Genomic DNA, 26,921 nt, shown 5'->3' on the forward strand with positions numbered 1-26,921 from the left:
GCATGCTGCTCTTCTATGTTTCCCACTCCTCCTCCTTGTCGGCTCACAGAGCCTCGGATCACAATCGGAGTTATTGGGTATAGAGAGGAACGAAAAATACAAAATCTCTAGTGCTCTCTGTTTAAAATTGTAATGTGCTGATAAAACAAAGGAAGGTACTCACAAACCTAACATGTAGTCAGTGCGGGCTATGCAGGCATTGGACTATTCCTGTGAAAGCAAGATGGCCGTGGGAGGACGTTGACAGTGCTTCGCCCCCTATAAGCGTTACATCAATAGGCGTGACTTCTTCAGTAGACCAATACCCCTGAGTGAGATCCAAGGCTGTGGAACCTGACAGGGAGGAGTGGGGGACAGAGGAGCAGCACACCAGATAGATCCTTTGATTATCCCCAGTTGGGACCTGCTGAATTTAACCTGCTGGTGAAATGGGTCAAAATACGAGGTGAGCAGCCAGAGCAGACTGGTGGTGGTGAGCACTTGCACATTCAATTGACCCTTTGGCACATCTTGGTGGAGCAATATGTTTTGGATGTCTAGATTTTTTTAATGCTCAGGACATCACACGATTATTTAGAAATGTTTTTTATTCTGTTTGTTTTATACATGTTTGTGAATATTATCATTCTATCACTATGATGATTTAGGTATTGGTAACGCAGCACTGTTTTTTTGGATTAATTATTTAAGACGTGGAGTGAAACCGCTTGTCTAGTGATTTATATTTATTTTTGCACATATTAATAATAATATTTGGATTGTGCCGATTGAAGATTGATTTATAGGAATAATCAGGCAATACTTTTTTGATTTTATTATATTCACACATAAAGTCTGTCTTTAATAATTGCTCTTATCTACTTAAACTTTTTATTTTTCTCTTTGCTTTTCCCAATAGTCTCGATTGATTCCATTCAGGAGGTGTGTGAAGGGAAACAGTCTGAGATTTTCCAGAGATATTCTGATGGAAGTTTTGACCCAAATTGCTGCTTCAGTATCTACTATGGGGATCGCATGGAGTCTCTGGATCTGGTGTCCTCGAGTGGCGAAGAAGCGCGGACGTGGATAACTGGTCTCAAGTACTTAATGGCAGGGATTAGTGATGAAGACAGTCTTTCTAAACGTCAAAGAACTCGAGACCAATATCCTTTTCAGCATAAAAATCTTTGGGGACATGCTGGTTGAATATGAAATGTGATTTGGATAGGTGTTCAAAGTTGGCTGAACATACATATATCGACTATAAGTCTTTTACACACTTCTCAAATGTTTAACCCATCTAATAGCTTGCCAATGATTTGCTGTTTATAAATGCTAATTGGCTGAAGGGAAGTTGAAATTATCATTTTTATATTGGTTACCCTGGCTAACTCAAACTTTGCTTTGTTTGGTTTGGCTAGCATGGAGGGAGATTAGAACACCTATTTGTTTTTTCTAGCATTCTGTGCCCCCCGATAGAGGGATTCACTTTTAATTTGTTTAGTTTACCATTATCACTGAAAGTCAAGAAAATCCCAAAGTTTGGGTTTTCCACAGAAAAGTAATAGAGCGGAAATCTTCCAATGGGGGCACTAGTTCTGGTGACCTGGGGGCCCCCCGGGATTCCGTTAATTTGCAGGAATTTACTCTCCCTTCCTGTTTTGGCTATGGAAAAGGAAGTGAAGTGGAAGGAAAGCTCCCCAATTGGATACAGATGGCAAAAAACACCACTGACAGGGTTATTACCCTCCGCTACTCTATCCAAAATTTAAAAAAAAGAAAATGCCTAGAGTTCTACTTTAAAAGCCAAATGGATTTTAAATAACATTTTTTCAGTAAATACCTACATATACCTTTTATTTCCTAGTAGAAATGCACTTTTTGCCTACAAAACCAATTGGCCAATTCTGCCATAATTGAGTTATGACCACAAATCTCATCGCATTGCCCCCATACAGACTTGTTGAGGAGGAGAAGGGGGTTCATGTTTGACCAGGTCTGTCTGCATAGTGAACTGGGAAGTGTGGTCATGTTGCTAAATGCCTCATTATAGTATACATTTTGGGAAAAGGTTAAAGGTAATGTATAGTCTTTTTGATAGAAAATTAAAAAAAAAATTTATATGCACTAATCTCTGCATATTTTATGCAATACAGTGGTTGTGCTTTCCAAAAAAAAAAGCCCTATACATTGTTAAAAACAATATAAAAATATATTAGTCCTATTTTACACTAACGTTGCTCTCTGAAGAGTAATCCGTGTTCACACCCTTTTTTAAACCCTTAAGGCCCACACTAGCATGCCACAACTGCAAGCATTGCATGTGACTGCAGGGCATTTGCTAGGCATCCCCTTTCAGTTGATTGGGTTGTGTTCAGCTGGTGGTACTCTCCTCGGAACATGACAGCGGGGAACAGTTTTGCCTTGTCACAATTCAAAGCATCATGGCCATGGCCTATGTGCTCCCCCTTCACTGCCTTTGAAGTATAAAGGGGAGCAATTAGGGGATTGTGTAAGAGACACGGCTGTGCATTTTAACCACTCTCCAAGCACCATTGTAAACAAGGCCTTAAGTGGGCAAACTAGTGGTAGATTTATTGTGCCATAATAGACACATACTGATGCTGCTAAATTTGGTCTAATTGTCAATGATGTGTTCATGAAGGTGTAGGCTAAACACTGGAATATTAACATGTGCTTACTCAAAATGCACTATGCTTTCCCTATAAGCGAGTCATCAAAGATTCCCAAAAAATAATTACTGTAATGGCTAAACGTGATGACCAATTTAAAACTTATACCAGTGAGCAATTTAACCACTTGTGATAATCATGTCACTTACAGCATGTTGCTTTCAATGAGTTGCAAATTAAGTTATTGCCAGTAAGTGGTAAGATGACTCTGTAAGATTACATAAAAATTGCCTGTGTAGTTTAACTATCAGTCTAATTCAAAATTTTAGGCACTGCAAAGTAGAGTTTAATTAAAGAAAACCTTTTTCCAATGGAGGCATGGAGGCTTTGCTAACTTGGCATTTCCCCAATGGTAGTTGCCTGGCTGTCCTGCTGCTACTCTGGTTTGGATAATTTGAGTGGCTGACACAAAGCAACAATTATGCTGATCGGGACCTCTGATGTTGCTAATCTGCATAGCAGAAAAGTCAACCTATATGTCAGCAAAGGCAAATTTTATAATCTTTTTCAAAAAAAGATAAGGCTTAAAGCGGTTATGCACACATTTTTTTTTCATTGTGCCTTTGTTTTTTTGGAGCTCTAACTAGTGCTCAATGCCCCTTTATGTTTATTTTTTTTCCTCCTACCTTTCGTTCTCTGCTGTTTCTTAATCTCTCCCTGCGGCTATGGGTGGGGTTTCTGCGGGGATCAGCATCATTTCCCATGATCTCCGCACTGTCTCCTGGGATCTCGTATAATTTATCCCAGGAGTCAGTGCGCCTAGCCGAAGCGAAATCTTGTATGATTTTGATGACGTGACGTCATCACGCTGGCCATGTTTGTCAAGCTGTAGCCACTGAGCATGCGTGGGAACCAGCAAGGAATGCTGGTCCCTCCGAACAAGGAAAGGAGGAAGTGATTGCTTGTGGGCTTCAAATGCCCACTAGCAAAATGACATCGGCCAAAACTCATTTATAAAAAGAACGATTTAATGGAAATACGGACATGGATAGCGGGCCAAGTCAGGACAAGTAAGGTTTTTATTTGAAACACATCTTTTTTTTATACATTCTGCAAAAAAAATAAAAAAAATTGTCAGTGCAGAACCACTTTCAGGCTACTTTGTTTTTGTATTCGCATTTTCTTGAAATCTTCAGGCCGGCTACACAGTTTTATGGAGCAGGGTCGCCATCAGGAAGTACAGCCCACACAGTTGTAAGGGGCCCGGCTGTCTGGCGGGGATGAGAGAAGGCAGGGAGGGGTGCATGAAAGCTCTGTGGCTGCACTGGCTTTCATAATGTGTGCGAATCAGCAGCTGCTGCTGTGTCATTGACATCGGGCTCTTTGCGGCCACCTCTGGTAAATTGCAGCATGTGCACTCCTTGTGTGTTTTGCACAAGAGTTGGGACCAGGAACAGCACCTTCCAAGTAAGGACTAATGTACAACTGAAGAGGAATGGGGTGGGGTGGTGTACATGTGTCTGTGCATGTGTGTGCCTATGTGAATGTGTGTGTGTGTGTGTGTGTGTGTGTGTGTGAGGGGGGCTTAGAGCATACAGATGTGAGGGGGGATGAAAGCGTTCAGGTGTTGGGGGGCTGAGAACATATAGGTGTTATGGGGGCTGAGAGCGTACAGGTGTGAGGGGGGCTTGAAATCTTTCCACAGTGTATTATCTAGGGTGGTGGCCATAAGAGTAGTAGACTGCTTGGTAGTGCAGGGTCTGCTTTAATTAGAGTGCTTTTAAAGGAAATTGATTATAGGAGACATATATTAGATGAAGGTGTTAATCTCTACTTTTGAAAATACTGGTTATCGGACTGCCATGCTAATAATATTAATATACTTTGGTTTGAATGCTCATATCCATTTACTGACCTGGAAAAAAAAAAAATATAAGGAAACGTGACGCTTCTCTGACTTCTATTTGCTGTATGCATGTTTCAGGATCGGTAACTCAACAGTCCAGAGAATCTCAAGAGAGATATACACCACCTGGGAACTCATAGATAATTGCTCCAGGTGAAGGGATCCGGGTGTGAGCCACAGCATGCAGCTATGAGTAAGCACTAGCCTTAGTGCGAAACGTGTCAGCTGTTAGCATCTTTCACTGTGATGTCATTTGCTGTGTCCTAAACATTATTTGAATAAAGCATCATTTTAGCATTGGAGTGTGGCCATCCAGAGTTCTGTCATTATCCACATTATCAGCAGTGGCAACACTCATGTTATCCTATGTGTATTATCCTACTTATCCCAGGTGTACTTTAAAGGGTCACTGAACCTTGGTGGACTGAGTCAGACCCGGGCTTCTTATTTGCAAACTTCCAACAGTAAAGTCTCTTTGCATAATTTCTTATTGTAGTCTGTCAGTTTTGTGTCTTCCCAACTTTGTGTCCCCGCTCCTCCTATTTTATTCTCCATGATACAAAATAAATTAGAAATCTAACAGACAGAATGAGACCTGCTCATAATAGCCACAACAGGGGCACAGAACCAGGAGATCAAGTGCAGAGATCTCACCAAGTGCCCTTGAGACAGTAAGGTGGTTTAACCCTCCAGAAAATACCTAGAAACTGAAATAATCCGATTTGTGATGCTTCCTAAAAATGTGGGTTTGTATTTGGTGATAATTAAATTAATTGTGAGCAGTCAAAAGGTCTCTTGCTTTAATATGAATTCATCTTTTCTATTAATGATCACGGTAACCTGGCGGGTGATCGCGATACAAAGTGATAAGAATGCTTTGTTATAAAGCACAACCTGTCTTCGTCTGCCCTTTGCCGTCTAGCAGACAAAGATAGGCTGATACGTTGTACATGAACTCTTTGCAATGAAAAAATAACGATGAATTCTCCCTGGAATTAATTGGGTCACAAGGGCATAAAACTGCAAGCCATGAAAAGTTTAACATTTCCAGGTGTTACCTCGGCTGTTAGTAACACTTAATTATAAAGATGAAAACTTCTACATTTTGTATTTTGTATTTTTAAAAGGCTACAAGCTTGACATTTTTAGAAATGGTACATAATGTATGAAGCATTCATCTGAATAAATGAAGAGTCTTGTGTAATAAAATCCCAACTTCATAAATTATTACATTAAAGCGTGATTTCTTTTTTTTTTTTTTCTGTATTTTCCATGGTCTATTGTTGCTTGTGCAAAACATATTGATGAACCGCAGTTCCTTAACAACCTGGCTGCTGCCAGAAAATTTCTAAAGTAAAATATTTGATATCCTCTTACAGCTTTGCCTGGGAGTGTTTTTGCTGCGATATAATATTTTCTTCCAAAAAAAATTTGTGCCATCAATTTAGGGTTTAATGCCAAGCCTGAAGAAAATAAAGGAAAAATAGCAGGAAAATTGTGTACTTTTACTAAGCAATAAAAATACACATACCCTAAATTGGAGCCTGCATCTGGTAAATCTACTGAATACATCTTTTTTTTTTTTCTCGTGGTCATAACAATAGATCATGAGGCCCCATACCAAAAATGTGATCTGGTCCTCAACACACACCCACAGGTTTATAGCAGGTGGCTGTTCACACAGGAGCAGCAATGTGCACTCCTTGGTCTCCTCTTAGCAAAGAGGACATCCCTCAATATTCAGCCTGTGAAAATACATTTCTCTTTCTTTTTATCCATTGGCTCGCATTGGGAATTCTAGTCCAATAGTTCATTAACTTCTATAGTAAAGTTTCTTTCCCGAACTTCATCTCCCATGATTCAATGCTGCCAGCCATCAAGTCTCTTAAGCTCCTTCTGCTTGTCAACTCCCCCTGGTGGATGGAAGCGAGGTAGGGTTAACTTAGACAGCTGAAGTGCATTGGGAGACACAGAGAGCAATGCAACACAGAAATCACACTCTGGCTCTAGCAAAGCACATGGTTACATATGTAAACTAAAATGAAAAAGCAGAAAAAAATGTCCTCATTTTCTAATTATTAAAAATTTCCGTTTCAAAAAGTTTTTCCATTTAAAAAAAAAATGTATCTGTTCTATGAATGGTGGCTTTGAAAATCACTCCTTATTTGTAGGAAAGACTGAATGTAATTGTTTTTCTTAAATGTTTCACTCTTAACCTGTTCCTAAGAAAGCCTGTCTGATATGGTAGCAAGTACTATACTGCTCAATATTCGTAATGCTTTTACTGAAATGACAGACTCACATCCATGTTTCCTTCCTTAACTCCTGCTAAATATGGTTGAAGCAAACCTTTGATGAAGCGGACAAAAATGGAGATGGGAGCCTGAGTATAAACGAGGTCTTACAACTAATGCACAAACTGAATGTGAACCTACCACGGCAGAAAGTGAAGCAAATGTTCAAGGTAAGAGAATGTGGGTTATGGCGTCCTGAACTTCTATTTCTGTATTCTGTGTACAAATATCTTGGCTTAAGAACATAAAAGAAATGTAGTCACTGTACACCCAAAATCTCATGTAAGCATTAATATTGTAATTACATTTTTAAAAGAGACGTATGGGTTAATGAAAAACAAGTGCCTTATACTCGCCTAGGTGGATGTTGCAGTGATGCAATTCTGCATCTTTCCTCTGCTGCCTCTGTACTGAGAACTGAGCGATCAAACCTCCTGTTCTGAGCAGAGTGAGAGGTGACTGTCAGTCACTGGCTTCCTGCTGTGCCCCTCCAGATCTCACTGGAGCGATGGGCTGGGGAGGGGAATAAGTGGCTGTCTCACTCTCCCAGTGGTGTAGCTGAGAGGCTGAGCCATCTGCTGGTCCTGTAATCTGGGTGGATCCTGAGTGTAAAGTCTGGATTTTTCCCCAGCCTGGACCAGCTGAATTGATGTCAGCTTTCACCCGCTGCTGGCTGAAAATGGATCACAAGAGTCGAGAATGAACTGCACTCCTGTGATGCATTGGAGAAGTAAAGCCAAAAAAGATTTGGCGATACTTCTACTTTTTAATGTTTTTAACCCTGCATCTTTTATTAAAATATTACACAATGATCCTTCCATGAGGAGCCTTGTTCAGGCATTTCCTGTTTGTACCTTGACAGACTGTCCCTGTCTCTCAGTTGTGCCTCTGTGGTGTCACTCTATATCATGGATTTTTGAGTGTATATTTCAGCACACATCATTGCACAAGCATGGTGCACAGTTGTCACCATCATAAAACCCACCCTGGGAAATGCTATAAGCTCAATGGAATCCCTCTGTAGCATGTTTTTGAACAGCAGCAGAGACCTAGAGGGGATCATAACCTACCCCGCTCCACCCGGAACAAGGTCATTGAGGCTGATTTACTAAGAGTTGAGAATCCTCATCCCATCCAACCCCCCCCCCCCCCCATACACACACACACACACACACACACACACACACACCAAAAAATAATAAGGTAAACATCCAATCTTCTAAGCCAGCTCATGTTCAATTAATCTGCAGTTAATTTTCTATGCAACATGAACACAGTTATAATTTACTAAGTGAAGGGACTATTCTCTCTAGTAAATCAATCGCATTCATTTAAGCTGATTTTATGTTTTGTGCACCCATGCTAAAGTACATATTTTGCACATGAAAATGCATTGAAAACCCTGAAACATTATATATTTTCTGAAAGCAGAGACCTGAATGAAAGAATGAGGAGAATGAAAGGATGAGAATGAAAGAGTGGTAGTTTTTTTGTATGCCACATGATAGTTGTTCTACTTATCAATATTTTCATTATATGTATTTTGTAAAATTATAAAAGATGAAGTTGTGTTGAGCAAAGAGATACCAAATATGTCAAGCCTTAAAAACCCTGCAAACCAGTAAAAAGCTGCAGAACCCAAAACTTGTTTCTGGATGATGCTTTAAAAGCTTCTTAGTTTAGGATTAACCACGAACGATGGTCCTAGAATTATTGCTGTCATGTTAACATGTAGTGGTTTGTAATATGTGTGATATAATTGTAATTTCATGCATGTGCATCCTATACGCATGGATGTGGGTTTTGGGGGCTTTGCAAATGGTTTTTGTGGTGTTCTTTATTTACTTTTTAAAACTTTTACGTTAACCTTTTTTTTTCTTTTTTTTTAACCTTGCTATCCTTATGTAATAGTATAGTGCAGGTGACATATTCTCTTTAAAGTGGAGGTCCACCCTAAAGTGGAGCTTCCACTCATTGGAACCCCCCCCCCCCCCCGGCACCTTTCAGGGGGGAGGGGGGTGCAGGTACCTGTACAGTACAGGTATCTGCACCCACTTCCGGCGTAGATTATGCAGAAGCTACGCCCCTTTCCGCAGAATCTACGCCCCTTTCCGAAGGTCCCCTGCTGTCTGCTGGGAAACACACGGATCCCAGAAACAGCGGGGACCATCCTAATTGCGCAGCGCGACTCGCGCATGCGCAGTAGGGAACCGGGAAATGAAGCAGCAAGGCTCCACTTCCTGATTCCCATACCCAAGACGGCGGCAGCACCCGAGAGACGATCGAGAGATCGGCTTCGGGTGCCGACATCGCAGGCGCGCTGGGCGGCTAAGTGTCATTATTTTAAAAGTCAGCAGCTGCAGTATTTGTAGCTGCTGGCTTTTAAAAAAAAAATTGCGGACTCCCGCTTTAAAGGATACGTACCTTTTCTAACTTGTTAAATGCTACATGATATACGCCCAGAATACCAGTGTAACATATTACTGATCCCTGCGGGCCATGGATCTTCACCCCACACCCGCTGTCACAATCAACAAACCCACAGATGGGTGGGCGGAATCATTTATTCACAGAGTTCTGTTTTTTTACAAAGTGAACTTGTCCTTCAAAGTAATATCAGGTGTTTGACCCCTAATGAAACCCCTGCACTCTGTTGAAGCTGATCGGGCATAGATTGTGCTCAATCAGCTTCTTCCTGTTTTGAAAGCTCTGAACTCAGAAGTGCTCAGAGCAGACTGCTCTGAGCACTTCTGAGTTCCTGGGGAGCTTGTCAAACAGATGTTCATGGATCTCTCACTGCTTATATCCTAACACCCACCATACCAGTCTCGGGTACCCAGGAGGAGGAGGGGCAGCACATTTACGAGGATGTATAAGTCATGGTAGAATCACTTCTACCAGCAGCTGGGTTAAAACATTTATTAAATCTTTTGGTTTCTGTAGCTACAGCAATAGCAGCAAAAAAGGTTAAACTGCATCTAAAGCCCAAGTCTTCCATTTTATTTTGGATAGCATGTGGAATGGTTAGGTTTTCACTGCTGTCTGTATCCCTGCTGGGACAATTTCCCTTGACTTTTCTGTTTGATATGGTGACCACTCTCATTAGCACTGAAAGTGTGAGGATATCCAGATTTTAAGTTTTTACCAAAACAGGAAGTTGAGACGGTTTGGTGACAACTGTGAAAGGATTTGTTTTGTGGTATAAAAAAAATCCTCTCATTTTCGGTTATATCTAGAGAACAGTAAGTCCTCCATGTAAGACACAAAAGAGGACACGCTTAGGAAGTATAATGAAAAGGTTGGACTGTAGGGGCACTCATGCTTCTCCAATGCCTTCAATTCTTTGTGTCATCTTTTCTCCAGCTTGGGTCATTCGGATGTATTGAAACCATTGGGTCAGAATAATACCCTGGCAACTAGCATTTTCAGAAGGTAGATTGCAGCTTATGTGTTTAGTGCTGAAAAGGTTTGTTTGAACTCTATCTGCTTCACCTGTGCAAGGATGTTTTTCCTTTCCTTGAAAATATATTTTTCTTTGTCTAGGTGTGCAGCTGCTGTGTTCTAGATTGTTAAATGATATATATAAATCCTAGAAGGGTTTAGAGAACAGATCTGTGTCAGAAAATTTGTACATTGTGAGCAGAAGTCGAATCTTTTGGCAGCCTTCGCCGCTTGCTTCCATGTGATTGACACGCTTGCCGGTGTCTGATCTTTGTTGCTTGTCGGATAAAGAGGATCAGGAGATGCACTGCTGGAGTCTACGTTTTACAGTTCTCAATGAGAAATACATGGGTTGTCTGGTGAAAAATAACGAGAAATGGGAATGATGCCGCATGTGAATCATGTCGGTGACCTGTAAAGGAATACGCTTTCTCTGCACTGAAAGACTTTGTAGTTTTCAAAAGTTGTAAAGTCACACAAACAGAATATTTTTACAACTTTTTCAAATTTGCAATAAGTGCAAACACTACATGTGATTGGTAAAGTCTTCTATCTTTCTCCGTGTATTATTTAGCATTGTATGTGCCTATAATATGTGTGTGTGTGTGTATATATATATATTATGTGTGTGTGTATGTATATATATATATATATATATATATATATATATATATATACACACACACATACTCCTCATTTAACGACCAGCTCTCCTGACCCGAGCGATGCACTGTACATCATTGTATTGTACAGTACAGAATTTTTGTGTTCTGTACTTATGTTGGAGTTTTGTTTTTAGACCTTTTTTTTCAGAATACAGTACAGTAGTTAAGAATGCTTAAAATATTGATTACTTGTGAGTCCTCGTTTAACGACCAATTCGTTTAACAACTTGGTCGCTAGAACGGAACCTGGTCGTTAAGTGAGAAAAGTTTGTAATATAATAATCCAAAACTGGTTTAGAGGCATGGGTCTTGCAGAAGAGGAAAATGAAAAACAGCAGTGTTTTTATTGTCAATGTTTCATTGAAACACAGTTCATCCTTCACAAGCCTTGAGAAAGATGGACTGTGCTTCATCGAAACGTTGACAACAAAAACACTGCTGTGTCTGATGTTCCTCCTCTGCAAGACCTGTGAGTGGGTTTCTTTGTGGGTGAGTGCCGTGGCTACCCTTGGGAAAAAATATATAAATATATATATATATCTATATCTTTTTTTGTATCTCAGTGGTTACTGACTAGAGAGTGCTGCTGGTGTTCAGGAACTTTATCTACATTCCTGACAAGCAGTCAGACTTGCATTGCCATCAAAGCATTAGAATAAAGCATTCTTCACTTCTATATTCTTTTAAGATAGAAAAAAAAAACGTAAAAGCTGACTTCAACTCAGAACCTGCATTTATTAAATTGGTTTCTCATCCATATTGTCTTTCACGGTAACAATAGAAAAAGTTTTTTTTTGTGTTTGTGAAAAACCCAAGATCTGTTGCTACCCCATCCCCTCTCACTTGAACATGATTATCATGTGTCTTGGGGGTGAGGTTAGTTCTGCCTGAAAGTGATTAGTCAGTCACTCCCTATCAATAGACTAATCAGATTTCCATGTCCAAGTATAATTTGTTTTTTATTTATTACACCACTAGAACTGATCATGTGAGCCTAGTTTAAGCTTTATTATAGACGGTAATGATTGAGGCTGCCTTGCTGCAGCAAAATATTTAAAAGTAGAGAAGCCAAAACAATTAAATTATTACTGTACAATAGTAATCAATGATCAAGCTTCAATTTGGCTTTGAATCTCCCACTTAGCATTCAGTCTGAAAACCAGGGCATTAATGAGGTTGATCTCAATGTCTACAAATTCATCCTAAGAGTGCTAAGAGTTTGCAAATGTTTTTTCAAAAATGGTATAGATGTGGCCTAGAGGTGGTGGTGTTATTTCTCAGTGTATTTATTCTAATTCAAACAATCTGTGTCGAATTACAAATCCACCTATTACATCTACAACTGCTCAAGCAGGGTTCAAGAATTCCTTTTACTCATCTGAATAGCCATACTGAGGGCAATCAGACAGTATTCAGGCTGTCCTGTAAATCCTAAATACCACCACTTTGTAAAACGGTGACACTAGTATTCTAGTCTCATAATCCCAGATCTACTCTTGGTGTATATACACTGACATTTATGCCACTGGCTGTTATGATCGACTGTTGCTTCTGGTTGGCATTACAAGTAGACTGATCCCGCAAAGAACAGACCTGTCTATTATCAATCTCAGTAATATTTGAGATTTAACAACTAAAAAGTAATAATAGTCAAAGCTGCTGCTCAGACGGTGCATGCTCCTCATGATGTTATTTTGTTGCCTTATTGGATTTAAACTGGATTAATGGCACACAACTGATAAATGTGTTGGACAATCCTGCGTCATGTCTATATTGGGACTCTGCATTTGATGTTCAGTAGTACTTGTTCACAAAAATAGATTCATGTATTAAATGCTTTAAGTGAAAATGTTCAAGTTTTTCATTTTGCAGAAATAATCGCATAATAGTACATTTTCAAAATGTTGTATTCAAGAACTCCAGAGCTCTGGCTATTGCTTTACTGTGATTCTGTCCATGGTGCTGAAATATGAATTCGTATTCAAATACACTGCCACAAAGGCCACTCAACAATTATTGCATTTGCTTCTCTCGACGGAAACATCTTTCATGAAATTTTGATGCAGACAGACTGTTTTTAGGGATGTCCTCTCCCTGTGCGGGTCCTACCTGTCCACTTGTAACAGAAAAGGCCAGTTGTTTATTAAATTTTTTTGTTCACATTTAACCATAGACACAAGCCATCATTTTCAGTAGAGGCGGGACTGCTGGAACACAGGTAGGGCTGTGGGGGGGGGGGGGGGGGGATGCTTCTGATGGGCCTGTTCTGGGTTGGCATAGAGGTGTACAACCACCAGAAAAAACCTTTTCCAAACATTTTGTTACAAAAATTAAAGGTTTAGGAAATCTTTCTTTTCAATCATTGTAGGGAAGAGTAGGGTCCTAAGCAATCCTGGTCCAGAATAAAAGGTTCGAAAGAGGTGCTTTTTTATTCAGTGACTAATAAAAGAAAGGTATAGACATGAATTTTCCCCAGTCCCATCCCCAGAAGATTATTATTATTTTTTTTATTTTTGTCGTACCCTTCAATCTGTTTAAGGCTCAGACCCTGATGTCCCTCTTTGAAGAACTGGTATATCAAAATGTCCTCATACTGGTGCCAGTGGAGGAGGAGGGGAAGGAGTTCTATCCACCCATCTTTATGGTTGAGAAACCCTCTGAAAAATTATGTTTTATGCTCCATTCTAAAGTGTCAAGTCCATAGCTTACAAAGTGTTCTCTGTGAACTCCACCTTTTCTACAAGACAGACTCTGTCTCCAGGTTGTTATATGGATGGTATTGATTGACTTAAGAGGTACCTACTTACCTAGGCTCACACATCCAGCCTCCCAGAACGTCCTATGCCTGGCTGTGATATGAAAGAAAGAAGTGATATTCTTTCAAGTCCCACATGTTTTTCCAAGGTGATGTCCAAAGCATTAGCACCAATTTATGTGCAAGGGATTACTGTGATTCTTACCCTGGCGAACTGCTTTTATTTGCAGAGTCAGCAGTCGAGACCTAAAATGGCAACTCTCTTTTCTCCAGAATCCTGCCTGGATCATAACTTGGGAAAAGTCAAACCCCAATCCTTACCAAGTGCCTTGTCATCAGAGAAGATTCTAATGCTCATATCATCAATAGCATTTAGACAAAAATCTTCAAGTAACAATCTGGTCTGCCATGTCATTAGCGGGCCTCATGTCTTCATCAATACCAGTCCAGCACGGTTACCCCAGCTCCACCTCTATTGCCTGTGGTGTTGGAAAGAAGCCTCAGATCACTCCAAGTGTGGAAAATTATTTTGTGTTGCATCGATCAGCAGCACTGAGATGCCTTATTCATTAATTTTAGAGTATTTTTATCAGTCAGATTATGAGATTACATGGGGAAGACAGAGATCAATAACTTACAATCGTATTTTCCAACTATCAATTAGGGTTGACTTCTCTGTTTCTATCTGGAAGTGAAATATCAGGCTCCTTTCACATAAGTGCTCAGGGGGTTTTAAAGGCAAGCAATTAATCTGTTTTTTACCACCTACAGCCCACCTCTAACCTGACATGGTGCTGATTGGAACAGTACACATTGTCATGTCTGTGATGCTTTGCATTTTGGCTCAGAAATTCTAACCCTACATGCAGAGTTTGATATTGATATGATTCTGTCAAACTCTCCTATGTAAGTGAATAGGGCTGTGACACAACACGACAAAGCTTGACGTGTATTTGCAGCACTGCCCTGCAATGTAAAACTGTCGCCTGCCAATAAAACAATAAATTTAAATTAGGCATTAGGAGGGGGCGGCTAACTTCTTTTCATTGCTCCCTGAAAAGCAATTCACTACAAATCTTTTTTCAGGGAGGCGGGAGATGCCGCTAGAGTTAAAGGAGCCTTATGGGTGCTCTGACAATTATCATGATCATAATGTAGGTTCTTTTAAAGCGATTAATATCATATATTCAAGATTGCAACATTTTCTTCATTGGTGTTTAACCATCAACTATTACAGAACTTGAGATTTTTATTTACAGTATTAATACATATAGTTGCTTAGTTAGAAAATAACACTGCGTGTTGTAATGTTAAAAAATATTGAAAACCACACAAATATTTGACATTCGAAAATACGGTCGTTCTTCTTCCCATTGAAGCATGGTTATTACAATGCTTGTTGTCAAAGCAGATGTCTTGCTCTGTGCTTTCCCTTGACCTAATTGCTTAGTGCAGTTAAATTAAATTTGTATGTTGGCAGTAAATATCAATAGACATTGCCTTTAGCCCAAAACGAACAACCATACAATTGTCTGCTTTAGAAAACAAACCTGCTAAAGTGAATGTATAATGTTTTTAGATGTACAAGAGATCCTAATATGTAATACTAATTTAAAAAAATATAGATTCTATATATAGTTTTAAATTCTATAGTATATGTACATGCAGACAGCTGTATTTTTCCATGTATATGTCATGTCTGCTTCTTGCTGTTTAGTGTTACACTTAATTATTCCTTCTCACAATGCAAGTTTGTGCATCAGATGACTCCTAAAAAAACACTACTTCACGTGTGCCTGAGATCTTATCTCAGCAGTTGTTAGGCTGGGAGGTAATGATAGTAGTTTACATATATGGAACCGGACTAATTTCAATCCATGTATGACTGTTCCAGTACATGAGACATGAGACCTCAAACTATCGATCCATTTCTCACAAACGAGACTGCTGGAAAAAGAATTCTGCTTTGATCGGTGCTGCGTCGCTGATCAGTGTACTCTTACAACAGGGAGATGGTTGAGTCTCCCCACTGTCAGAATACAATAACACGGTGAGGAGTACTTTCACACTGGCTTGCTGAATGCAAAAAACTGTCTCATGCATGGGAGCTTTACTCTACAAATTACTCCCTGTATTGTCGTCTTTAAAAAAAAAAAGGACCACACCCCCCCCCCCTCCAGTCCCCACTGTACCGTACTTACCTCTTGTGCTGCTGAACTGTCAGTGCCCACGCAGCTGGTCCAAGGATTTGAAATGCCCGATCTTCTTCCTCTTCTCTGTGCAGTGCTTTCAGGATGGATCAAAGCGATTCTCATTGGTCAGCGTTTACACAGTGAATCGCTGTGGTCTGTCCTGGAAACGTTGCACAGAGAAAGAGAAAAGCAGGGATTTCAAATCCCAGGACTGCTGGACCAAAGGTAAGTACAGCGGGGACCAGGAGGTGGGCAGGGTGTATGGTGTTCACATCTGCATTTTTTTCTGTTGAACTAACACTTTAAAGGCTAACTCCATTTGCAATAAATAAATAATAAATCCACCCCTTTTGCAACATCTAAAATGTAAGATGTATTATCTTTTTTAAAAAAAGCAGCATCATTGAATTGTGGGTGTAATGGACAGGCTCCTGCAGACTCTTCCTCCAGTTCCTCGTCTGCACCGGGGTACAAACTTTCAGTTACTGAACTGAAGGGAGTGTCAATGAAATAGAAGTGCGGTAATCCCTGCAACTTGTGTTCCGTTGAGAACTACAAGTCCATCTGCAATGGTGGAAGATTGGATTTGTAGTTCATTCACTCACCTATCGCCACAGAGCCACACAAAATTCAAAAGTGGTTGCCACAGCTTTCTGCAATTTCCACAGTGCATATAGTTGGGGGAAAAAAATCCATATCTGTTCAAGTAAACATCTAAGATGTAACAAAATACTTGTGCTTAAACTGTGATAATATCAGTCTTTAACATAAAGGGTCAGTCCACCCAAAAATTAAGGTTCAATAGCTTCTTTTTGGAACCCAGTGGTGAAATGCTGACCGGTAACGTAGTACTGACTTATTTATTTATTTATTTTTTGACATCTTGCTTTCTGTATGTAACATGCAGCCATGAGCTTGGGGTGGGTGTTCCAGGAACCACAAATTACTGACAGATGGGAGGGAAGTGGACTAGCACAATAATAGAAACTGAAGCATTGGGTAAATTGTCCTCTTGCATTTCAAAGCTTGCATTTTTTGTTTTAAATATGGTGTACCTTTTAAAGATAGAAGCTTGCAGACTACTGCAAATGTTATAGTTTAAGGTAAGGGAAAGGGTCAAATGTTGAATTGTTAGGCCTTTTTCACACTGTTGACACACTCATTAAGTTGTGCTATATTAAGGTATCCCATTCATTTAAATGGGCTTCCCAGTGCAGCAAAATGCACAAAAAAGGTGTGTAGTGCTTACCACTATAGGAGGCGCATGAAATGATGGGATCTCTATTCTATTGTGTTACAACTCTTTAAGCTGATTGGACCCACTGGCACACCTTGTTATAGATGGAAAGCTGCTCACACCTTGGCAAGTGTTAGCACATTAAACAGCCCACAGGTAACTGGACAGCAGATAAAATAAGTATATTGCAGTAAAGCAAGTCAAACACAATACGTAAGAGTGTACACTGGATGGCTGATACTAAGTAAGGACCAGTCTCTACTGGTATAGTGTGGGCAATGAGTGGTTAAGCACAGTTGTTTTGCTCACCACTCCTAGTAGGCAACAGATCTGGTCCAGTGTGCTTGGTGGTAAGTTGTCCCAGAAAGTGCAGTTCTCAGGATCAGGTCCTCATGAACAGGACCTCACAAGGCTCCATCTCTCAGCTCTAGTCCTCATAGGCTCAGCCCTCTCTAATGTAGGCACACAATGCAATGGATCTCCTCAACCCTGGTTCCAAGATACAGTGACTCTCTGTGGCTCAGTCTTTAGCTTGGTTCTGCATGCTCTGCAGTCACACAGAACACAATGGCACCCTGGATTTCACTCAGGCTCTGGTCTCTCTGGTGTAATGTACCGACTCCAGCAATAGGGCTGCACACACTCTGCAGCCCATTTGTTTCCATTCACTTGCACTGTGCTGTGCTTCTTTAAAGACTACGTGTCCCAGTGTCCATAAAAGTAAGTCCAAGTCCTCTCTGCCACTAATTGCTTAAGAGCCTCTGCTGCTAACATTAAGGGGTGAGGAGAATCGGGAGAGAGCAAGGGAGTCAAAAAGAGCCACTCCTGACAATTATTAGCAGCACGGCAGCAGCGGAGATGAGAACACTGCCCACTACTGCACAACACAAAGGAGTCCTGGCGCTGGGTTACTGAAGGAGGAAAGCAGACACAGGAAGGCACAGCCCACTCCTTCAGCTGCTGCAACACCCAGCTATAGGTGCATGTACTATTTATTTATTTATTTTTTTTGCAACACCATGTACTACAATGTATATTAGTTGCACTGCAGCAAACGTTTGTTGGCAAGGTGTTTCAAATTGAATGGTACCACATTGCGTGTGATGCAGCGTGATGTTGTGAACAGGTGCTTGGGGTACTTTTGCTTTTAGTGACACTTGGGGCAACAGTATTGTTGGCTTTTTTTGACACCTTTATTGGCTAATTGAGCATAAACCTGTATTTTGTTCATGCAAAGCAATGGTGATCCAATCTGCTTGAATGACATACCTGATACTTTGTGGTATAGAGAATATGCGTTGCCCTCTTCCCATATGGCAGTGCTGTGATTATCTGATCATGAATCCAGCACTATCACATTTGGGTCCTCAGCCCTTTGTAAGCTCTAAAGCTTACCTAACACATTACAGGTTAGTCTCATTTAGACCTACCAACAAGTATGTACTATAAAAAAATCTGCCTTATTAGATACAAATTGGTTGCATAGTTTGGGTTGGTCCTCATATTACATCGTTTTAGTAGATTTGAAGTTGATCAAACTGAGATTGTATGGTTAGATTGTTAACATGTATGGTGACCCCAAGTCAGAAATTGGAGCTTTCGCATGTTTTATGCTTTTTGCAGAATAATGATAGGAATGTGATGCTGGAAGGGGGGGGGGGGGGGGGCGGTTAGTCGACCCAATAAAGGCTATCCCTTCAAGTCCTAACTTTTGTGAAGATGACATGCCTAGTCTTTCACCTGAAAGGGTTCTAGGCAGGCATTACGTTTTATAAAAAAAAATAAAAAAATTAGCACAAGGCCTGCTATTAAAGAAGCTGCATTCACTGAAGAGCATAACTTTCTCGTAGTGATAATAGGCCCATTAAGCACAAAATGTAAGCTGCGCACATTTTCTGAAGCCTTATTATCATTCCCATACATATTCAGTGCCTCTATATGCGTTGCGTATACATCCCATAGAGCCCTGATTCACTAGTCTGTCCTTTTTTATGACTGTTGCATATGCACCATCTCTGTGAAAAATTAAACAAGCTTCTATTAAGAATATTATACCCAGTGACATATCTCTGAGTACACTTTGAAATCATAACGGTTTCCTGCAGGGACCCTTGCTGTTTGTCTGTAGAAGCCACATGATGCTTCTCCGTGCTGGAAATTTGAATTTGTTAACAGGAATTCATGGAATGTAAATGGCATGGATGCTTAGAATATTTAGACTATCCTTGGAATAATATCCATAAAATAAGATTGAGTATGTACGGAAGTTACTGCATTAACAGCAATAACCAGATTGCTAATAAACCTACTGCAGTTATTTATGGGTATATATTCTACATATGAAGATTGCAAAAAATTGTTTTTGGAAACTACATTACGGATGGCCATGCTGCTTATATTTAGGTTGCACATTTTCTGTATAGACCTACTTTGCATGTACCATATGTAATATGTCAACCTTCTGAAGCTATTCCAACGTATATCCAAACAGGCAATTGCTTGCATTACATGTAGTTGGTAGATCACAAAATTTTTATTATGGTAATGTTGCTACATTTTGCTATGTTGAGCCCTGGTGTGTTTTTCATGTTGGGCTTTAAACAAATACCCTGCTTGTTGGACATTCCAGCAAAACTCTCCTATTGGAATGCATTGTAACATAAGACATTTTAATTCGCAATGCAGTACACGACAACTGCATGGAAAATAGACGTGTGAATGTAGATGTAATGTTTTTAAAAACATAGCCATGGCTGACTAGCAAGTGGTAATCATTAAAGGCTAAATTCAAGTTTGTTTTTGTTTTGTTTTGTTTTTTACCAAAATAATTAAGAGTTGCCAACGCCAAATATTAAATAAAAAAAAAGACACGTAGCACCAATCTAAGTGCAGCAATATTCTAACATATTAAGTAGTGATGCACTCACTCACATCATGGATACATCATGTGACCGGATCAGAGCGACCTTAGAATGAGGCTTACAATGGCGCATCCATTGTCAGCTGGTGCTGGGACCCAATCATGTGACCAGACCAAAGCAACTTCAGAAAAGGTAAGTATAGGCATATTTCCTTTTACAGGGTAGATAGAATAGGCTTAGATTGGGGGTGGGAGCAGATGTAAGCTTAGTTGCATTCCAGTTTCAATGACAGTCACATGCTCACTATGCCCTGTGAGTAGGCACTGCTGTGTAACAGAATTCCCAGAGCCTGCCTTCTGAACTGCAGAGGTTATTAGAGGCGGTGTTTCAGGAGGCAAAGTCAGTACAGGAATCACTGCTTGCAGGTAGCAAGGTACCATGGGATATGTAGTCCTTATACAGGGAGATTAAACAGCAGAGGAGAAGCTGCAGAGCATGCTGGGAATCCAGGACATTGTGGAAAGATATGGCCAGCAAACAGGTAGCACACAAAACATAAAAGATTTTTCAAGAAAGCTTAAATTGGATTGTTAAATATAATCATTGTTTGTATTGTTATTACAATGCTAATGATCTAAAATGGAAGTGCATGTTGTGACTATACTATAGATCTCCTTTAAAGATTCTGCAGTAAGGAAAACCAGCGTCTCGTGTCACACAGCTGCCCCTAGGTGGTAGTAAGAAGCTAGTCTTTGCTGGATCCCAGCTGTTAGCTTTCTGAACAGATACAGTGTGTGAGAATGAAAGCTTCTCTAACTCTTCCTTTCTGTGAATACTGGAGGTGCTGCAAAGGGTTAACCAATGCTCTTAATATACAAAGGCGGCAAGCGGCAGAGATAAGATTTTTTTTTCAAGTTTCCCTACACTAGGAATTTAGGATGAAGCTGCTTTTTCATGTTTGTATACTCCTTTACTTTCTGAGTGCAAAGCAAAGGCTGGAATATATACATCACTGGAAACTAGACAGCCAATTTTAGTGCCCTAAGCCTACCTGCTGGATACAGGGTGATATTTATACATTAAATGCTTCACATAGCAGATTGATAGTGCTGAAACCTTAGGTGCTAATTTATGTGTTTTAAAGTGGTTGTTAAAGCTCATGCTTTTTTACTTTCATACAACTAATGTGCACAAAAGTCTCAGCTCTCTGGCGGACTCTCCCTCATTGGCTGTCAACCACAGCCAATGAGCGAAGAGGGGACAGGGCTGAGGCTCTGTGTTTGAATGGACACACAAAGCTGTGGCTTTGGGAATGAGCCTGCTTGGGTGCCCCCATTGCAAGCTGCTTGCTCTGGGGGCACTTGGCAGGAGGGTGGGGCCAAGAGGGTGGGGCCAGCAAGGGACCCAAGAAGAGGATCGGGGCTGCTCTGTGCAAAACCACTGCATGAGTATGCGAGTATGACATGTTTGCTATTTAAAAAAAAGAAAGCCCTTAATATCTCTTTAACAAAAATGTGCTGGTGGGATCCCAAAGAGGTGTTTGGGTGATGAGTGGGTCTCTTTTTATTAACCAGGGAACTGGAATACTGACTTTGCCCTGTAGAAATGTTTGAGTGTGTAAATGGAGGTTTAGAGTAAAAAAAATAGGTTTTATTCTAAGCGTATAGCTGGTACTACAGCCAATGCGTTTCTGGGATCACACATTATCCCCTTCAACAAGACTAAACCATAACATGAAAAAAAAATCATTCAACTAAAATGGCGCATTGAAATTAAAGTGCTCTCAATATAGTAATCAGTGCATTTCAGAGAATAACTGAATGTACCAAAGCCATATGCACAGCACATCATCACATTTACGTGCTGAAACTAATAGCTAGAATCATGTTGATCTTGAAATTTGATAGCCAAATGTATTAAAAATCTGCAACGTTATCTCAATGATTTAAAAAAAACGTATAAGTGATAAATGAAATAACTTATAAGTGGAAAAAAATGTAATTGAATATACATTTTACTCCTTATAGGTAAAGTTAGAAAATATACTGATTACTATTATGTTATTTCTCTTTTGTGCATTATTTTAGGTTAATGACTTTATGATTTAAAAAAATATGTATTTTTTTCCCCTAATGAATGGGATAATGTGTGCTCTCCAAACCATGTTGGACATAGCACCTGCTATATGTTTGGAATGAAACCTCATTTTGGTGTGGCCCTTCACACCTGATTCATGACACCTACCGTATATACTCGAGTATAGGCCGACCCGAATATAAGCCGAGGCCCCCAATTTACCCCCAAAAAAACTGGCAAACTTATTGACTCGTGTATAAGCCGAGGGTGAGACATGCCTGTCCATCCCTGTGTGTGTGTCCGTCCCTGTGTGTCCGTCCATCCCTGTGTGTGTGTGTGTCCATCCATCCATCCATCCCTGTGTGTGTGTGTGTGTGTGTCCATCCATCCATCCATCCCTGTGTGTGTGTGTGTCCATCCATCCATCCATCCCTGTGTGTGTGTGTCTCCATCCATCCATCCCTGTGTGTGTGTGTCTCCATCCATCCATCCATCCCTGTGTGTGTGTGTCTCCATCCATCCATCCATCCCTGTGTGTGTGTGTCCATGTGTGTGTGTGTGTGTGTGTGTGTGTGTGTGTCCAGCCTACCTGTGTCCCGAGCCTCCGTCCCGTGCCTTGCCTCCTTGCCTCCGTCCCGTGCCGTGCCTTGCCTCCTTGCCTCCGTCCCGTGCCGTGCCTTGCCTCCTTGCCTCCGTCCCGTGTCGTGTCGTGCCTTGCCTCCGTCCCGTGCCGTGCCTTGCCTTGCCTCCGTCCCGTGCCTTGCCAGGATCGCCTCGGCGGCCATTCTAAAATTCAAAAGCCCCGCCTCCGCCTCCGCCTGTGATAGGCGGAACACTGAATTTCCCAGCAGCCTGTGTTCCGCCTATCACCGATATCGTCTCATCCTCGTACTACGGACGAGGATGAGACGATGTCCGTGATAGGCGGAACACAGGCTGCTGGGAAATTCAGTGTTCCGCCTATCACAGGCGGAGGCGGAGAAGGAGGCGCGGCTTTCAAATTGTAGTATGTCCGCCGTCTGTCTGCTCGATACGCTGATCGAGCAGTCAGACGGCGATGACTCGAGTATAAGCCGAGGGGGGCACTTTCAGCCTCAAAAAAGAGGCTGAAAATCTCGGCTTATACTCGAGTATATACGGTATATGGACTTGCACATCATTGCACACTTATCTGTCAAATCACTTTCCACCAGTATTGTGAAGTTTTGTATTACGCAGTCATCGCTCCGTCATTGCCCATTCCACAGTCTCCGCCTCCTTGATTGGCTGGACTAAGATGACATGACTCTAGCAAAGGAATTAGTTTATCCTGGCTCTCAAGGTATACTGAGACTGTATGGAGCTGCGCATGTGTCGCTCCATTTATAATGTGGAAAAAAATTGCTAACAGGTAAAGCTAAAGCTTTAATGGCAGAAGAATCACTTCTGCAATAAAATATTACATTCTAGCATTTTTTTTAAGACCTTAGGGCTACTATAACACTAAAGATCACAAAATAAGAGAGAAAAGGAATGGTTTCATTAATGAGCCATAGGAAGCCTTGTGACTTCACTCAACAGCCTCTGCACACTTTACTGTTCAGTTCTCTTGTTAAATGTATCCACACATGTCCAGAGGTGGCCAGAACGGGAAGGTAAAGAAAAACTAATCACAACAATATTGAGGCTTGGCACTGCTCTGTTACCCTGCTGGCCCCTGAGATGGATAAATAAAGCCCTGGCGGAATACTGATCCTTCATTCATAGTATTTCTTAGCCTTCTTGGTCCTTTCACTCAGAAAAATAAGGTTTTCTATAGGAGCATTATTATTTTCTACTGCCTTTGGAAAGACATGTTAATAATAAGCGCTCATAGGCTTATTTAAAGGACCCCAGTCCTTAGGGCAGGCACTTCTGGGAGGTTGCTCATATACTTGGATAGTGTTCTTGCCACAATTTAAGGCAGTGATCTCAAATTGGGGGCCCTCCAGTTGTTGCAAATCTACCAAATGCATTGGAAGGCTGACAGCTATCAGCATGACTCACAGGCAGAGGCATGATGGAACTTTTTCACAAAAGCTGGAGGGCCGCCAGTTTGAGACCCCTGCTTTAAGGCCATTGAGATGCTTTCTGGGTAATTGACAATAGAGAAAGTTATGTGTTAGGTGAAAGTAGGAGAGCACACAGAGTAGTGTCTCCTTTGTAATAAAGGTAATATCAGGCACCGCTGCTCTTAAGCAGGACTTTTAATTTTAATGTTTGCCATCCCTAAAAAAGGTTATTTAGAGATTTCATGGTGATTTTTTATATATTTGCTTAAAGTGTAAGGTCACCTTTACAGAAAATCTGTAAGGCGAGCTCCCCCCCCCCCCCGGTCCTGCTGTACCAGTGTCCCACAATCCCCCTCTGTCAAGCCCTGGGATGCCGCTTCACCAGTCCAGGGATCTGTAATCCTCTTGGCTTTCTCTCCTCTCCTCACAGCGCTGACAGGATGGGCTAGATCAGTGATGGCGAACCTTGGCACCCCAGATGTTTTGGAACTACATTTCCCATGATGCTCAACTACACTGCAGAGTGCATGAGAATCATGGGACATGTAGTTCCAAAACATCTGGGGTGCCAAGGTTCGCCATCACTGGGCTAGATGTATTCTGATTGGTCAATGCGATCCATTTGGCGGTGTTGACTGGAATTCCTCTATATATTCTGTTAGGTATGGATAGGAGATTAAGTGGCCCAGACCTGTGAAGTGGTGCCCTAGTGGCTGTCAGTGGGGGGGAGGAGAAATCGTAGGACACTGGTACAGCAGAACCTGGGGGATGGGGAGGGTGTCCAATGTAACATCACCTTACAGATTTTTTGTAAAGGTGAACTTACACTTTAAAGACAAGACAAAACAAATAATTTCTTTATTAAGTATTTATAGGACATTGCATACAAATAATGTCTCTTGTTTAAAAGAAAAATCCAGTTTACAGAGCTCAGTAGCTCAAGCTATAATTCACAGGATGAAAGGCGTCAGAGCAGTGACTCCACCCCCTCTTAAAGCTTGCACACAAGGCTAAGGAGGTCAGAGCAGTGACTCCACCCAACTTCTAAAATCTACACACATCACAGAAGGAGCCGGAGAATTGGACTTTAAGGCACAACTAGTATCGGAAAATAGATAGGCAGAGATTTTTGACAGAGGAGACCTTTTGTGTGTTCTGTCAATTTTCTGTTTTGTGCATATACTCCTAGTTTATCTGTAGGATAGAAAGAAGGGAGCTGGGTGTCAGGGTAATTCATATGCCCACTTGCAAAAAAGATGGCAGGGGATTTAGTAGCGACTTTGAGCTTTAACCTATCAGTGCTAAGAGGGCACCTATGTAGGCAAGTATGCATGCTTGCAAATTTTGGCAAAAGCTTCCCACCACCATCCCACCCAGCATATTTAATTTCCATTTGAAATGCTTACAAAGTGTTTATATTAATAGAAAATGTTAATAAATGGTCTAAGAAAGTACTGTATAAGAATCCCGGAAAATTAACAAAATTAACCCCCCAAAAAAATTTCTTTATATGTGGAGACTTTGCTACTTGCCTGGTGGAAATTAGTGCAATATTAATATTTCCAGTAAATACCATTGTTTTTCCATTGTCAGACTGAGATTGTAGATTGGCATCTCAAAATTTACAGCATCAAAGTACGTAGCATGGAAACATAACAATTTTTGATGCAATTTTATCTTCATATAAAAAATTTACCCTACATGCTAAAAATACCATTGTCAGTATTTGCTGCTTCTGTTACTTGAGATTTGTTTAAAAAAAAAAAAAAAAAAAAGGAGAGAGAAGCACCTAGCCAATCCTTTAAACGGCTTATAAATGTATTCAGTATATAAGTATAAAACCAGTGGCGGAATTAAAAGGGCCGCAACAGTCGCAGGAGCGACTGGGCCCTATAGTTCTCTGCCACTGCAGGGGGCCCACTGACTGCCCGCCGTGTGAAGGGCCCGTCTGACTGTCCAGTGTGTGTCAGACTGTTGGGTCCATGCCACAGGGAGGGGGGCTTTCTCCCGTTGAGCCTGAGGTGAGAGACTAGAGATAAGGCAGAGGCAGAATAGCGCTGAGAGACTGTTTGTATGGACCGCCCACCCCCGTCTATCCAGAGACAGAGAGAATGTATTGCGGTCACTGAAAAAAGTCAGCAGACCAATTCAATGAAGGCAGGGAGGGGCTCTCCCCTCTGCGACTATGTGGAGTACCTACGGTCTACCCACGTGAGGCAAGGCATCCCTGGAGAAGATCCCACCCCACCACCACCACAGATCTCATCCCTATCTATCCCCCCATCACCACTACAACAGAGGTGATGATGGGGGGTGGATAGGGATGAGATCAGTGGTGGGGGATGGGATCAGTAAGAGGTGGTGGTGGCAGAGAATGTCACTGCCACTGCTGCCACCCTCCCCTCCAGTACCACCGCCACCACCCCCCACCAGTACAACCACCACCCCTCCCCCTTCCAGTAAAACTAGGTGATCTGTCTATCAAAGTTCCCTGGACAAGGGGGAGGGGCTGTATATGATGGCACACGGCGGGGAACACACAGCTATTGAAATGAAAGCTGTTATGTTTCCCGGCGCTCTGATCAACCAAGCAGCGGCTCTCCTCTCTCTTCCCCTGTAGGCTGCACTGGTGACACAGGCTGCACTGGGGACACAGGCTGCACGGGGGGGGGGGGGGGGGGCTTCATGATTTCTTGCACCGGGCCCTGAGGTTTCTAGTTACGCCTCTGTATAAAACAACACTAAAAACTTGTGTGAAAAATGTTGGAGCACTTGCAGAGTGCTAGAGCAGGTGGGAGCTTCCATGTGCAGTGTCACAGCAAGAGCCCGCCAGGAAGTCTCTATTGAAGGAT

At 41.3% G+C, this 26,921-nt stretch overlaps 1 protein-coding gene across 5 annotated transcripts in view; it reads left to right on the forward strand.

Moving 5' to 3' along the window:
* The window catches only part of PLCH2 (phospholipase C eta 2), a 998,026-nt gene that overhangs the window by 696,591 nt on the left and 274,514 nt on the right, over positions 1-26,921 (forward strand). For all 5 annotated transcript variants that reach the window (XM_077457673.1, XM_077457675.1, XM_077457674.1 and 2 more), the window contains 2 exons: positions 899-1,142; positions 6,853-6,982. In XM_077457673.1, the coding sequence (XP_077313799.1) occupies positions 899-1,142; positions 6,853-6,982 (374 nt within the window). The remainder of the gene's footprint in view (positions 1-898; positions 1,143-6,852; positions 6,983-26,921) is intronic.

This window comes from Lithobates pipiens, unplaced genomic scaffold, assembly GCF_037356315.1.
Source record: "Lithobates pipiens isolate NorthernLeopardFrog02 unplaced genomic scaffold, aLitPip1_a1.2 Scaffold_27, whole genome shotgun sequence".
Classification (NCBI taxonomy): domain Eukaryota; kingdom Metazoa; phylum Chordata; class Amphibia; order Anura; family Ranidae; genus Lithobates; species Lithobates pipiens.